Genomic DNA, 12,563 nt, shown 5'->3' on the forward strand with positions numbered 1-12,563 from the left:
CATTAGAGGGGAAATTACTTGGAACCACCAGCTGGCTTTGCATCAATTGATAAGGTTTAATGCAGCCGAAATCCTACTAAAATAAATATTAAGGTCTACAAATACTGTAACACGAAGCAGCATCAACAGCCCTGAGGGGTTGTAACTGATCTAGCTTTTGCATTTGAAAAAATAAAGCAAGCATCAAAATCAGTGAAAACTTCAATAAAAAGTTATTGAAACCCAGAAATCATGCAAAGCAGGATACGCTTCTTAACTCCAATCAATTCACAAGGGTTAGAGCGGTCTGTACTTTTTAGGCAGCAGATGGATATAGCCCTCTGTGAACTAACTTTTGGGACCAGCGTACAATAGAGCAAGTCTTCTGCTTGCAACATCTGTGATACAAGCACCTAACGCAGATGTTTTCCGAGTCACTGTCACCGGAGCACTTTGTGAGCAATAAGCTGGATACATTCATCTGTTAAATTGTAAGCATTTCGAATTTGCGAGTAGCCAACTTTTTGTGGCACAATTTTATTGCAAACTGGTACAATACATTATATAAGACAGGGATGGAAATGAGACTCCTATTGTATAGCGGTTTTACCCATTGTAAATGTAGCAAGTTCAGGTGTGTGTGTGTGATTAAACCCGTAGTAAAACCAGGAATGGGTCAAACTGCTATGCAATGGGGGTCTTATTTCCATCCTTGTAAAAGTATGTCTTTCTATTAGATGTTTCATTGATTGAAACAGACTTTAACGCTCTTAGTGTAAAAAAGTTAAAAATTACAGGTTATTTAAACATTTATAGCAACATGGGGGGGGACGTGTAATATTTTGGGGGGGGGGACGTGTTATATTTTTTGGAACTCCCACTACTTACTCTTTAAACCTTCCTGTTTATGAAATACCTATTCTTGAAAAGCCCAAAGCCTTTGCTCCCCAGCACATCCCTATTAATGATTATTTACTAATTACTGTTAAATCAATGCTCATTAACTGTTGATAGCTAGTATCCAATTTTACAGCTCCCTACAGAACTGCAAACTCATAAAAATGAATTTAAATGTGTCCAACTTATAATTTGAAAGGTAACACGTCAATCTGGGAGTATAAGCCATTTCCAGTATTAGTCAGTCCGATGCACACTGGGAAGATCAGATATGGATTTTACTGTGGAATCTCATCTTTTTACTACTGTAAATGTAGTCTTTCTGAGACTGATTAAATGTAAATCTGAGCACTCATTACAGTGATTTAGGGGGATGTGTTAGGAAGCAGCTGGAAGGTTTTAAATCTGTCGGTAGAACATCTATTATATAGGGTCACTGTTAATTTTTAACATACCATTAAACTGCTGCTAAATCACTCAGAAAAGGTTCATGTTCCAATTTTGAGCTGCCATGTTAAGTGATGGGGATAATGAACTGGAAACACACGTACATTGTGGATTGCAAAAAGCTGGTTTTCTTAAGCATGTTTTCAGTTCAGCATTTAAGTATTTTATAAAGCAGATGTAATTGCGTGTTTCTTTATAATAGATAATTCATAATCAAATGTGTCACTGCTATACACTTTACAGGTAAAGCAAACGTAATGTTGCCTCCTTATCTCCAAAATTGTGCATGCATTATGCTGTTTAGGATATGATCTGATGTATCATTATTGAAAGTGGTGTAGCATATAACAAAACTGCTTTTTACACTGCAGAGCCAACTTAGCCATATTTGATTGATGTGTTTACGAGCTTGAATAATCCTTAGAGCTTGCACCGTGGTTTCTATTTCAACAGAAATTGTTGCACCCATTTGAACTAGTTGCACACAATTTCCTTTATCATAAACTGTCTCTGTTTCTCGTTATGAACCTGTTATGATTCCTTCTGGAAACACAATAGACAATACTTTCTGGTTTGTGTAATAGGGGGGTAAATCTAAAAATAATTTGTCTGTACAACATTAAAAGCATGCTGGGGAGAGGTAACCCCCAAGAATATAACTACTGTGTACGGTACATTCTTTACGGAATAATAGATGGGCTACAGTGAATTACAAGGCTAGAATTGCATCGAGGGGTTCTGGTGACACCATAAACCACGAGAGCGATGTGTCGTCACATCACTGAATTATGACATTTTGACGTAACATTGCTAAATTATGACTTTGTCTTGTTGGGCTGAGATGCAATTATAGTACTTATCCATATATTATAACACAATATACAACCGGTAGATGCATAGACCCTGAAGATGCCTGTTCCCAGTTGTTTATTTGAGTCACTTTCCAGGGGATTATAACCTATAATTTCTACCTTGAGCCTTGCCTGATGCATTTCAGTAAACATTCCCCCCACCCCATAGGCAAGCTATCAATCACTTCACCTGTCCTTCAACTTGCCATGTGACTGATCTCCCTCGAAATATAAGTGTCACATTATGACAACCATTTCTATTTATATACTTTTCTCCATTTAACACAAAAGCAGGTTCATAAACATGTTCCAGCTCCTTTTCCTTTAGCAATGGACAATATCCATTAACTTGATCACTGCTATCTCTTTTATCACTTGGGATATACAGTTTATTTTCAGAGTAGCCTGGGCAAGAAGCTTATAGTTTCAAAATTGAAAGCATACCATTCAAAGTTAAAAGGCACACTTTAAACCGAATTATAAACACAAAGAAGATGAAGACATATGAAAATGAAAGCAATCACACAGCAGGTTTAGTGTGTCTAAAACAGATCAACAGAGGCACTAATCAATATCTGCACCTCTCGAAGACCCGCAGGCACATCTCTAGTATGAGTTTGAATGATTTATAAAGAAGGATTTGGAGGGAGATAGTTATACCTTTTGTTCTTTGCCATTAACAAAAAATAAATAAAAATCAGGTAGTCTACAACAGTTGTGTTCTACTCTATCAGGAACTTATCAGCCTAATTCAGCAATATGTCTGAGTAATGAGTTTTGGGGCTGGTGGTATCTGATTTATTGTAATTTCAATTTTTCCAATTGGATTCCTCAATCATGTAAACTCACTTAGTACACAGATTGCCAGGCCCACAATGCACTGCACAGACCCAATATGAGCTATACATTGTACTGTGCCAATGTGGCTGCCTCCTTTATGTGTAGGGTGGGTTATATATTACATTACTAAGAGCAACATAGCGAAAATATTGAAAATCATTAACAGCATTCCCAGCTCCAAATGTTTCATCTGCTGTAGTTACAAATGTCGAAACAGAAAATAAAAGCGAGTTATCTATCTCCATATTAAGGGCCCTCACTGGAGCATGCAAACAAATCCAGTGTAAGAGACACAGAAAGGAGAATGTGAAATCTGGCAGCAGGGACCTTTTATGTAATCAGAGAACACAATCAGATTTTGAAATCAATTTGCTAATTAAACTCTCTGTTCCGATTACCTTCTCTGATTGTGTGAGATCTGATTACTGATGAAGCTCATGCATTGAAACCATGTGCTTGGTGGCCTTAGGAACAACTTTGTGAGCAAATAATTGATTGGTCCTGAGTTACACTAGTGTATTGTTATGTTTAGCTTAGTATTATATAACCGCTGAAAACTGCATTCATGGTTTTTGTTTTGTTTTTGTGGACAAAACTGTACTAGAAAACCAACTTTTAATATATTTTACTTGGCTAGAATTGGCATTCTGGATGTTGGTTCCTTTTGGGCTATATCTGTGGGCAAAGTCAGTACTGTTTTAGGCCATGATATAGCTTCATTATTTGGAGATAAACAGGAAAAAAAAAACACTGAATACATTTTAAATGCATGCTCCATTTTCAGGCCCAGTGCATAGCAAGCCATCTTAATTAAATAATGTATTATTTTCGGCATAACCTGCAGGTTGCCTTTCAATCACAGTACAAGCATAAAGAAAGTCAGCCACGCATAAAATATTTTGACATCAGCCATGATGAAAAAAAAAACTAAGATACAGTATCTAGGGCACCTTTAATCCGTTATTTTAAGAAGAGAGATATGGTGTTTCGTTTAAAAGGAGAGCCAAAGCTTCATTTGATATTAAACTTTAAAATATTCATGTTTCTATTAAGAAACCTGTAGGAGCAAGTCTTTGCAGTGTTTGCATTGCATGCGGCATCAGGCTTGTGTTAAATAGAACTCAACAAATCTATACGCCCCTGCTGAGAGGAAACTCAACAACATACCCAGAGCAAGACAAATAGAATTGACCTGTTTCTTGCTGAAAACGTTATTATTAAGGTTCTGCATGTATTGTTCATATCGTATTATTTAGCTTTGCAGTTTAGAACAGCACAGTAAAATCCCCATATTAATAGTAACACAGGTCTTATTACTGTACTAATGTAAGGTTTATGAATGAAGGTAAACATGGAATTAACTACTTTATTACGCTATAGGATGAGACCAGACTATGTTTCAAATTGTAACAATGTTTATCATTTATTAGTTCCAAAAGCAGAGTCCCTTCTATTTGTGAATTCACCTCCTTGTTAGCCCGTAAAGTTAACAATTCCTGAAGTTCTTCCGGTCTCCAATTACTACCTCGTTCTTGATCAGCCATTGTATTTGAAAAATATGAAAGCGTGGCACACCAACGACAAAAAGACCCAATACGTCCGATATACAACCACGTGGGATGTTCACTTTCACTATAGCGCTTCAGTACCGGCATAGCGTTTCACGCAGGAGCTAAGACAGTTCAGTGCCGTCGGCTCTGTGACGGTATAGACAATTCACACAATATATAAAATACATTTTGATTGATTGATTGATTGGTGTTTCGTTAATGCTAAATATGCCTTGTTGCTCTACAGCTCTGGACAAAAGTTTAGCATCACCTAGAATTTTAGGATTGAGACATAATTAAAAATAAAAAAAACTGTACGAACATAAGTTTAGATCTTTTATTTAACATCATGTAATCAACAAAACTACAAAATGAGATCGCAAGTGTCTACCGGAAGCCATAATAGTAGAAGACAAAAAAACCTAAAGAGTTTCTCGGCTTTCAGTTTCCGTGGTGGAATTTTTGCATTGTCTCTTCTTCACGGATAAGATACCTGTCTGACAGCACAAAACTGGTAGTTCACATGTCCACCAATACCTCTCAGATCTCTGGTTGGCAGCACATGAAGCCCCATGAGGAGGCACATCCCCTAGTCTTGTGAGCCTGTGTATGTTTTTTTCTCTGTAACAATCCTACAGGTAGCATCTTACAATTACTGTGCATGTCGATTTTAATTCTGGGCACACCCGCATTGTGGCTACTCTACTCCCTGCATAATAATCATAGGATGCAAACAACAGGGGTTCAAAAGTGAAAAACAGTTACTGTGATGCATCCCAGCCTGTGGTAGAATTGTACTAATTCGTTATTTTATTTTAGCTTTGTTACTGATGAAATGGAAAAGGCAGAATGGCAACGAGACAGCAGTGGGAATGCAGAGTGATTATTACTGTACTGTGTGTGGCTGTGCTAAACTCACATCTATAAAGGGCTGGTTTTCTTCAGATCTTCATGTAATATTTGTAGCTTTTTAGAAAATTGTTTAAAAGAGATCATTTGTTTTGTCTACTTTTTCCTAATATTTCATTTCTTACCTGTTTTATTCTCTTTATCATGCACTATTTATGTTTCTGCTTAAATACGTTTTTACCATGGTGGCTAACTATTTCAGCAACCTAATCCTATCCCTGTCCCTAACCCTAATCCTGGAAAATGACCTCCTAATTTTGTAGAGAGATTTTTCCATATACTAAATCACAGTTACCATGGTTGCAGAGGAAGCCATTTAGAGCTTTTAGAAGTGGTGGAAAAATGTCATTTTTGCTGGAATAGCATGTGAGCATGGAAAATAATGATCACACATAAACAACAATAAAGAATGACAGAGAACATGAATAAAGGTATATTAGGCATATAAGGAATCACATGCAAAAATGCTGGGGCTAGTTTCATAAAGCAGTTTGAGGTAGCAATCTGCAAAATCCAATTTACTAACATGAAACTTGTTTTTAAAAGAAAACAACACATTTATCCTTTAATCATGTAGACTTGCTGAGTGGATTTCTACTACACGTTCTATCTTAAAATACTGGTTTTTGAAACAGGTAGTAATTAGATAGCTTGCTAGCTAGCAGCTTGCTAAGTGCTGGCCCCTGGATCTCTAGATTGTATTAAAGTGGCAGGGTTGTCTTAGAATATGTTGTACCTCTGGTACAAAGCAGCATATTGACGTCTTACTGACAAAGCTAACTCCAGCTTCTCCCATGCTGTCAACATCGATCCATGAGGGACACCATTGTTCATTTGTATCATCCCAGAAATGTAACTCTTAAATAGTACATACTGCGCTTTACAGGATACATATTGTTCTTCCGCAATTTAATTCATATGGCTTTCTTTCTAGTAACAGTATGCTTTCTGCTGTCACAGTCTTCCTGTAAGTGCTTCTTCAATCCCATGGCAATTCTCTTTTCTAAGAAGTAAAGTGCTTTTTAAAGAACCAAACTGCATTCTCCTGGTGGTAATGCTTTTGAAGTATTTTGGGCTGAACAATTACCTTACGTTTGAATTCAGGATCCCAGTTAAAAGAAACAAACAACAACCCCGTCTCTCGTGTGTCCTGACCGCTTGCACTGCACTGCATGGTTCATAGTCTGGATAACTCCCAATTTAATTTGAACATCGTAACCTTCCTAATTGCCCTTAACACGTGGGCAGTGTCCTGTCACCAACGGGGACTGCTGGAGGCAAAGGCTTGGGATATCATAGCCGAGAGCAGGCCCACAGGCAGCTACTACTACTGTTGACCCCTCAGGGGCATCTGTAAGTGCTGGGCTTAAAGTGTGTTCTTCTCCATAGATGGGGAAGCAGAGTAGGAAAGTAATGGGGGAAATCAAGCCCTGTCTCCTTGTCCAATCAGAGATGCAAACTTTTAACCTTCTATAGTGCACTGACCTGACCGCATGCCTTGCAAAATGATGAGTCTGCATTTCATTTGGGTGCAGCTGTTGGCTTAGTGGAATAGTGTTCAAGGTTGAAAAGGTTATTGAATTGTTAGCTTATTATATCTATCAGAACATGTATCAAAACGATTATGTAAAAAAAAAAAAAAAATCTATTTTTATGGTAAACCTGGAGTGAAAATACAGCCTCCAGTGTTACAACACATTTGTGGCTGCTTTAAGACAGATTCCTGCTTGTTCATAGTTCCTCTGTCAAAAAGGGGTTCCTGTCCTGTCTGGTAAAAGCAGCTGACTGCCTATGCATGCATATAAGGCAGAAATACCTAGTTAAGTGCATGCATATGAGGAATGTACAGTAGTACTGTTACTGGGTGCAATAAACATACAGCAATAATCATACACAGGACGTCTCTATTCACAGTCAATTGAAGCGCATGCAAGCAGTTCAAATATAGGTTTGAGACTGCTTGCTAATTTTATTGCAAGATAGATACATTTAGACATCTTCTAATGGCTCGGATACAGCAGCTCAGCCTGCACCGCGTGAACAGATCCATTTTAATATTGTTAAACCAGTCAAAATCTTCAAATAGATATAAAGCAGGTTAAGAAGAAGGGATTAAAGGATGTCTGAAATCAACAATCAACTGAAACCTGCATTATTCCAAAAGCTCAAATGCACTCTGGGTAATTATTTACAGCGTGTGCTGCAGACGCTTGAATGGCCATTGTCCTTTTTGTTAAACAAGGAAATGAGACTGTGTGCATGATTGCAGTTATCAATCTCAAACAGAGAAGACTATTACTCTGCAGATAATTGGTATTGTAGGAGTTAGGACACATTTAATGCCAGGAAGGGATGTTGGTGGCAACTTACATTTAATATGTGATTTGCCTCCCAGCCATGCCAAATCAATGTGTTTTACTCTGCGCAGGTCTATTTCTAACTGCTCTTTCAATGACCTCAATTATAGATTTTCACATTGTGGAATTAAAAAGTGCCTATGGCATGCAGCATGCAACAGCAAAGGGAGAGATGCCGTGCTAAAAAGACATGATGAGCAATATTTCCTTAGATTGGACACATGTAGCCTGCAGAACAGACGGGTATCAAAGTGGAAATTAAAGACACTGACCACCAAATCTTTGCAGTAATATTAATGTTGTTTGGGAATGATCATATTATCTGGGTTAAGGTTGGCCTCATGCAAATAAAAGGCTACAAAAAAGTCTATCTATCTACAAAAATCTATCTCACCATGTTGAAAGGCGCATTATCTTTCTACTAGTTAAAAGAACCAGCCAAAAAAAATAATAATTAAATGATAAAACAACAAAGGTCTGAAATGATCTCAATTTTAAAGCAACAGAACCCAAAACCATTCATGATTCCAAACATGATAAGGGACAGGTAAAAATCAATATTAAACTGCCATTTGTTGCTATATATCCTTTACATGGATTGCATTCAAGAATGGTATTAGAAAATGGTTAAAGCACAATTGTTTGGCTTGCACAGACTGTAAAAAATAAAAGCTATGTGAATAGTGCATCCAGCTGGGTTGGTAAAAGGAATGCAACATTGTATCTGTAAAAAAAATGAAGGAAAGCAAATACCAAACAGGGGGTTTCTTTCTTTCAGAGGTTGTTCAAGTGAGTCTCCCCGAGGAACAGAACACCAGCATCTCCACGGTAACAGTGGGGCTGAGCACTGTGTTGTCCTGTGCTATTCAAGGAACACTGCGGCCTCCGATCATCTGGAAGAGAAATGGAATCGTACTGAACTTCTTGGATTTAGAAGACATTAATGTAAGTTAATTTTAACAATTCATTTTCTAGATTTTAAATAATGGTCATGATTTTTAATTTGAAGAAATGCATTTGTTCTGGGCACAGTACAGTACAGTACATACTTGAAGTTCTGATGAAACTTACAGGGCAAGAGAAAATATTGCACATATGGTATTACCTAGTCTATAGGTCGTGATTGAGTGTTTAAAGTCATTGAAGAAGTTATTTTATGTATTGATGAAATGTTCAAGAAACTTATTGAACATTGCTGTACATTATGCAATTAGCAGCCAATTAGGTTAGCAATTAAATGGACATTGTGTGAAATGATCTTAAATGTAATGGCACGCTAGTAAAAGGGGGGCTCGCAGTCATTATGGACACATCTTACTGCATTGATCCGTTAACGTTTACTCCATCAAGGGAAGACATTCTCTTTTTGCCATTGTTCGATTTCTTTTCCAACGATCACCTTTTAATTGACTTGCGATGACTTATGATGGAGGATTTGGTGCTCTGATCTTTGGAAAGAGGTTATACCTGCATGCAGTTTGTTATCTGTATGATTGAAGACAGAAATGATATAGAGCAGTTGCAAGAAAAGGGAGGCAATAAAAGCAGTTATACCTCTTTACAGTACTGCTGTTCACCACAATATAAGATTCGATGTCTACCATCATGGGTCACAAGGGGAGGACTGTAGGAAACATGAATGTGTTACTGCGTTAATTGCTTCTTGTGGCCATTGTTTGTCTTAATGGGGTTTTCATCCTGACATTACAAATAATTGCCTGTCAGGTGTCATTGCCCCATGGTGTGTGTGTGCGTGTGTGTGTTTTTTTTTTTTTTTTTTTTATCCACAGCAGTATTGCAGGCTGTGTAATTTTCTTTTGACAGAACGCAGTATATCAAACAGAGCAGTGCTGATTTCAACTGTATAGATAATTCAGTTCATTTGGCTGAGCTAAGCTGTATTGACATTGCTCTAACCTTGTCATACATTGTTATACAAATTATAGTGTCAGATATATTGCAGTGCTCTGAAAGAACAAAACATTGATACATTGTTAGCGATGTGTATTGCATTTCATAAATATAAAGTTGTTGTTAGTGAAAGCAAATGTGCAATTATCCTATAACCAAGGTGACACCACTACTGGCCCTGGGAGGGCAAATTTGATTTAGACGTTTGAAGCATGGAGATGCAAATGCTAGCCTGTACTATATGTAGCCTTAAATGCCGGAATTGTAAACTTGTGATGTTACATCTACAATTTTGTTTCATTTCACACTAATGGACAACAGTAAAATAATGTGCCCTGTCCATTTGATTCTCGGAATTCCATAAGGACCCAATAATCCTAAGGTGGCACTGCGGTATGCTTGCTATACTATTTTAATTACAGGGTTTGGTTGTTTTATATTCAGGGCACATCAAAAATAACAATCAATTGCATATGAAGAACCCCACAAAGCAAATCAAACATTATCCAGCCGCTGTTGCACATCCTGGAGTCTAATTTTACTCATTAAAACTGTACCATGTGCTACTTACCCATTTCCTGTGGCTCGGTATTATTAGTATGTAATATTTTGCAAAACGCAGTGAACACCATTTCAATCACAGAATTGATGTCACATATTTATAGGATATACAGGTATTGGGCTCCGGCTGATTTCACTGGAATAGAATAAAGCCCTTTATCGATTGAGGCTTGCTATGGAACAAACATGGTTGTCAGTTGATGGAAATGTCTTCAGTACTGTGGACTATCAAAGTGAACTGGTACTTCTGGCTTCATCCCAAGACATATGGTACAGTAGTCTGTGTGATTAATGATCATATAGTGTGCGAGTTGTGTGTGGAAGAACACATGAAGTAAAGTAATGAAGGCTCTCACAACCGGAATAGCGTTTATAAATGTGGTTGTTTTTTAAATCTCAGCACACCCCATGTGCATATTTAGGTATACTATGTACAGTACCGGTACATCGTTTTCGACTAATACAGTAGTGTGTTTTCCTAACTAAAATAATATTGCAGTCAACAAAAATAAATGATTAACATAACTTGAGCATAGTTTACTGACCACATAATAATATAAAATAACATGAAACAAAAACTAATGTTGGGTGATTGTTGTGCACTGTGCTGGAGAGAAGCTTGACTGGAAAGAGGTCATGATTCTCTGTCCTTGCAGATTGGGTTTGTACTCTATTTGAATCCCCCTTGTGCATCATTACTCTGGTGTTACTTACAGTATTTGCCCTATATATTTAATTGGATTTTCAGCAAACAAAGGCTTTGTGCGCTTGTAGGGGTCTTCCATAGCTTTGAAAAGGAAAGAAATGCAATACTTTGTTTCAGTACCCTCCCTTAAGTATTTATAGACTTCCCAAAGCAGTCTGCATTGATAATGCATTTCTGAAAAGGGTTATAGTATGGATTTTGCATTTTTGGGGGGGGGGGGGATTTGTGAACTAGAGTGCACTGGAGAATAAACTAGCATAGGCATTGAACACAAAAAAAAAAAAACAGGTGATGTGAAAACTGTTTCAGGGTGTATAGGTTATTCAGTGATGTGTAGTTTGACTTTCAACAATTAACCGTGGGGTTATGGTGTGTATTTTTTGTCCTTCCTGAGAGCAGTCTGGATATTTGCTTTTGGAAAATCTTTTGAATTGAAGCAAAAAGCTTAAAGTATACAAAACCCTGGTGCTTGCGGTGAAAAATAATGATGTGATTTAAGTGCTTAGTACTTGTCACAGAATTTTTTTTAACTGTTTTTACACGGATTTTGTGATTGGATTTAGTCTGTGGTGTAAAAATAATAATTATTGCTGTTTTGACTGTCAAATAAAAATGCCCTTGTCTGCCATTGGAATGCATTTATTTATTGCAATTGTGTGATTTTCAGTTACCATCATATATCATTTGTTTCACAAACAATCTTAATTTATTCTGTATTATACACTATCATTATTGCTCCTACATGCTAAATATTTCATATTGTATCATTTTCATGAAATTGAGACATACTTTAAGAGGCTTAAATTGCTCCTTTCAACTCGATTGCACAAATGACAACACTCTCAGAAGCAAAAGAAAATGTGTGTCTAACTCATTATGTATACATGGTATACTGTACTTATAAGTCTTGATTATCATGAATCATTTAAATCCAAACTGTTCAAATGTACAGTAAAACACAACATGGCAGCTAAATTGAACAGTGTTGGTTACTGCTGCAAATATTTCGATTTTAGAGACCAATTTGAAGAGTAAATAGCTCCAGGTGGCATTTTAACATGATTGGAATGTTCAGTACTGGAGCAACATAACCAGGACCACTCAGAACGATGATTCCAAATGTCATCCAATAGGAAGATACATGTAAAAAAGGCAATTGAAATAATATGAGACCCCCTACCAAGAACAGACCCGTTTTTTAAAAAAAAACTTGTACATTATTAGTCTGATGTTAAAACATTATTAAGTTCTATGTTCTAAATGTATGCTGTTTAACATGATTCCTCTTTTGAAGTATTATCCATCTGAAACAAGATCTTTATCTGCATTATACAGTGAAAAAACGAAATTTGTGTATATCTTTCTTAATAGCATGTAATTACATGGCAGGAAGCAAAATGAGAGGTTCTCTTTATTATGTAAAATTAGGTTTTTCCTGTCTGGCTGACCTTCTGCTTAATTGTTATATACATGCTAATGCACATATTAATAACAAAACATAGACACGCTCGTGTGAAAAATGAGACAGGATCCGAGATCTGTCTTGAGACAGCAA

The 12,563-nt window shown here is 36.9% G+C and overlaps 1 protein-coding gene across 3 annotated transcripts in view; it reads left to right on the forward strand.

Moving 5' to 3' along the window:
• The window catches only part of LOC117413444 (follistatin-related protein 5-like), a 104,811-nt gene that overhangs the window by 71,887 nt on the left and 20,361 nt on the right, over positions 1-12,563 (forward strand). For all 3 annotated transcript variants that reach the window (XM_058997002.1, XM_034908828.2, XM_034908829.2), the window contains exon 7: positions 8,609-8,775. In XM_058997002.1, coding sequence (XP_058852985.1) covers positions 8,609-8,775 — 167 coding nt within the window. The remainder of the gene's footprint in view (positions 1-8,608; positions 8,776-12,563) is intronic.

The sequence above is a fragment of the Acipenser ruthenus genome, chromosome 23, assembly GCF_902713425.1.
Source record: "Acipenser ruthenus chromosome 23, fAciRut3.2 maternal haplotype, whole genome shotgun sequence".
NCBI lineage: Eukaryota > Metazoa > Chordata > Actinopteri > Acipenseriformes > Acipenseridae > Acipenser > Acipenser ruthenus.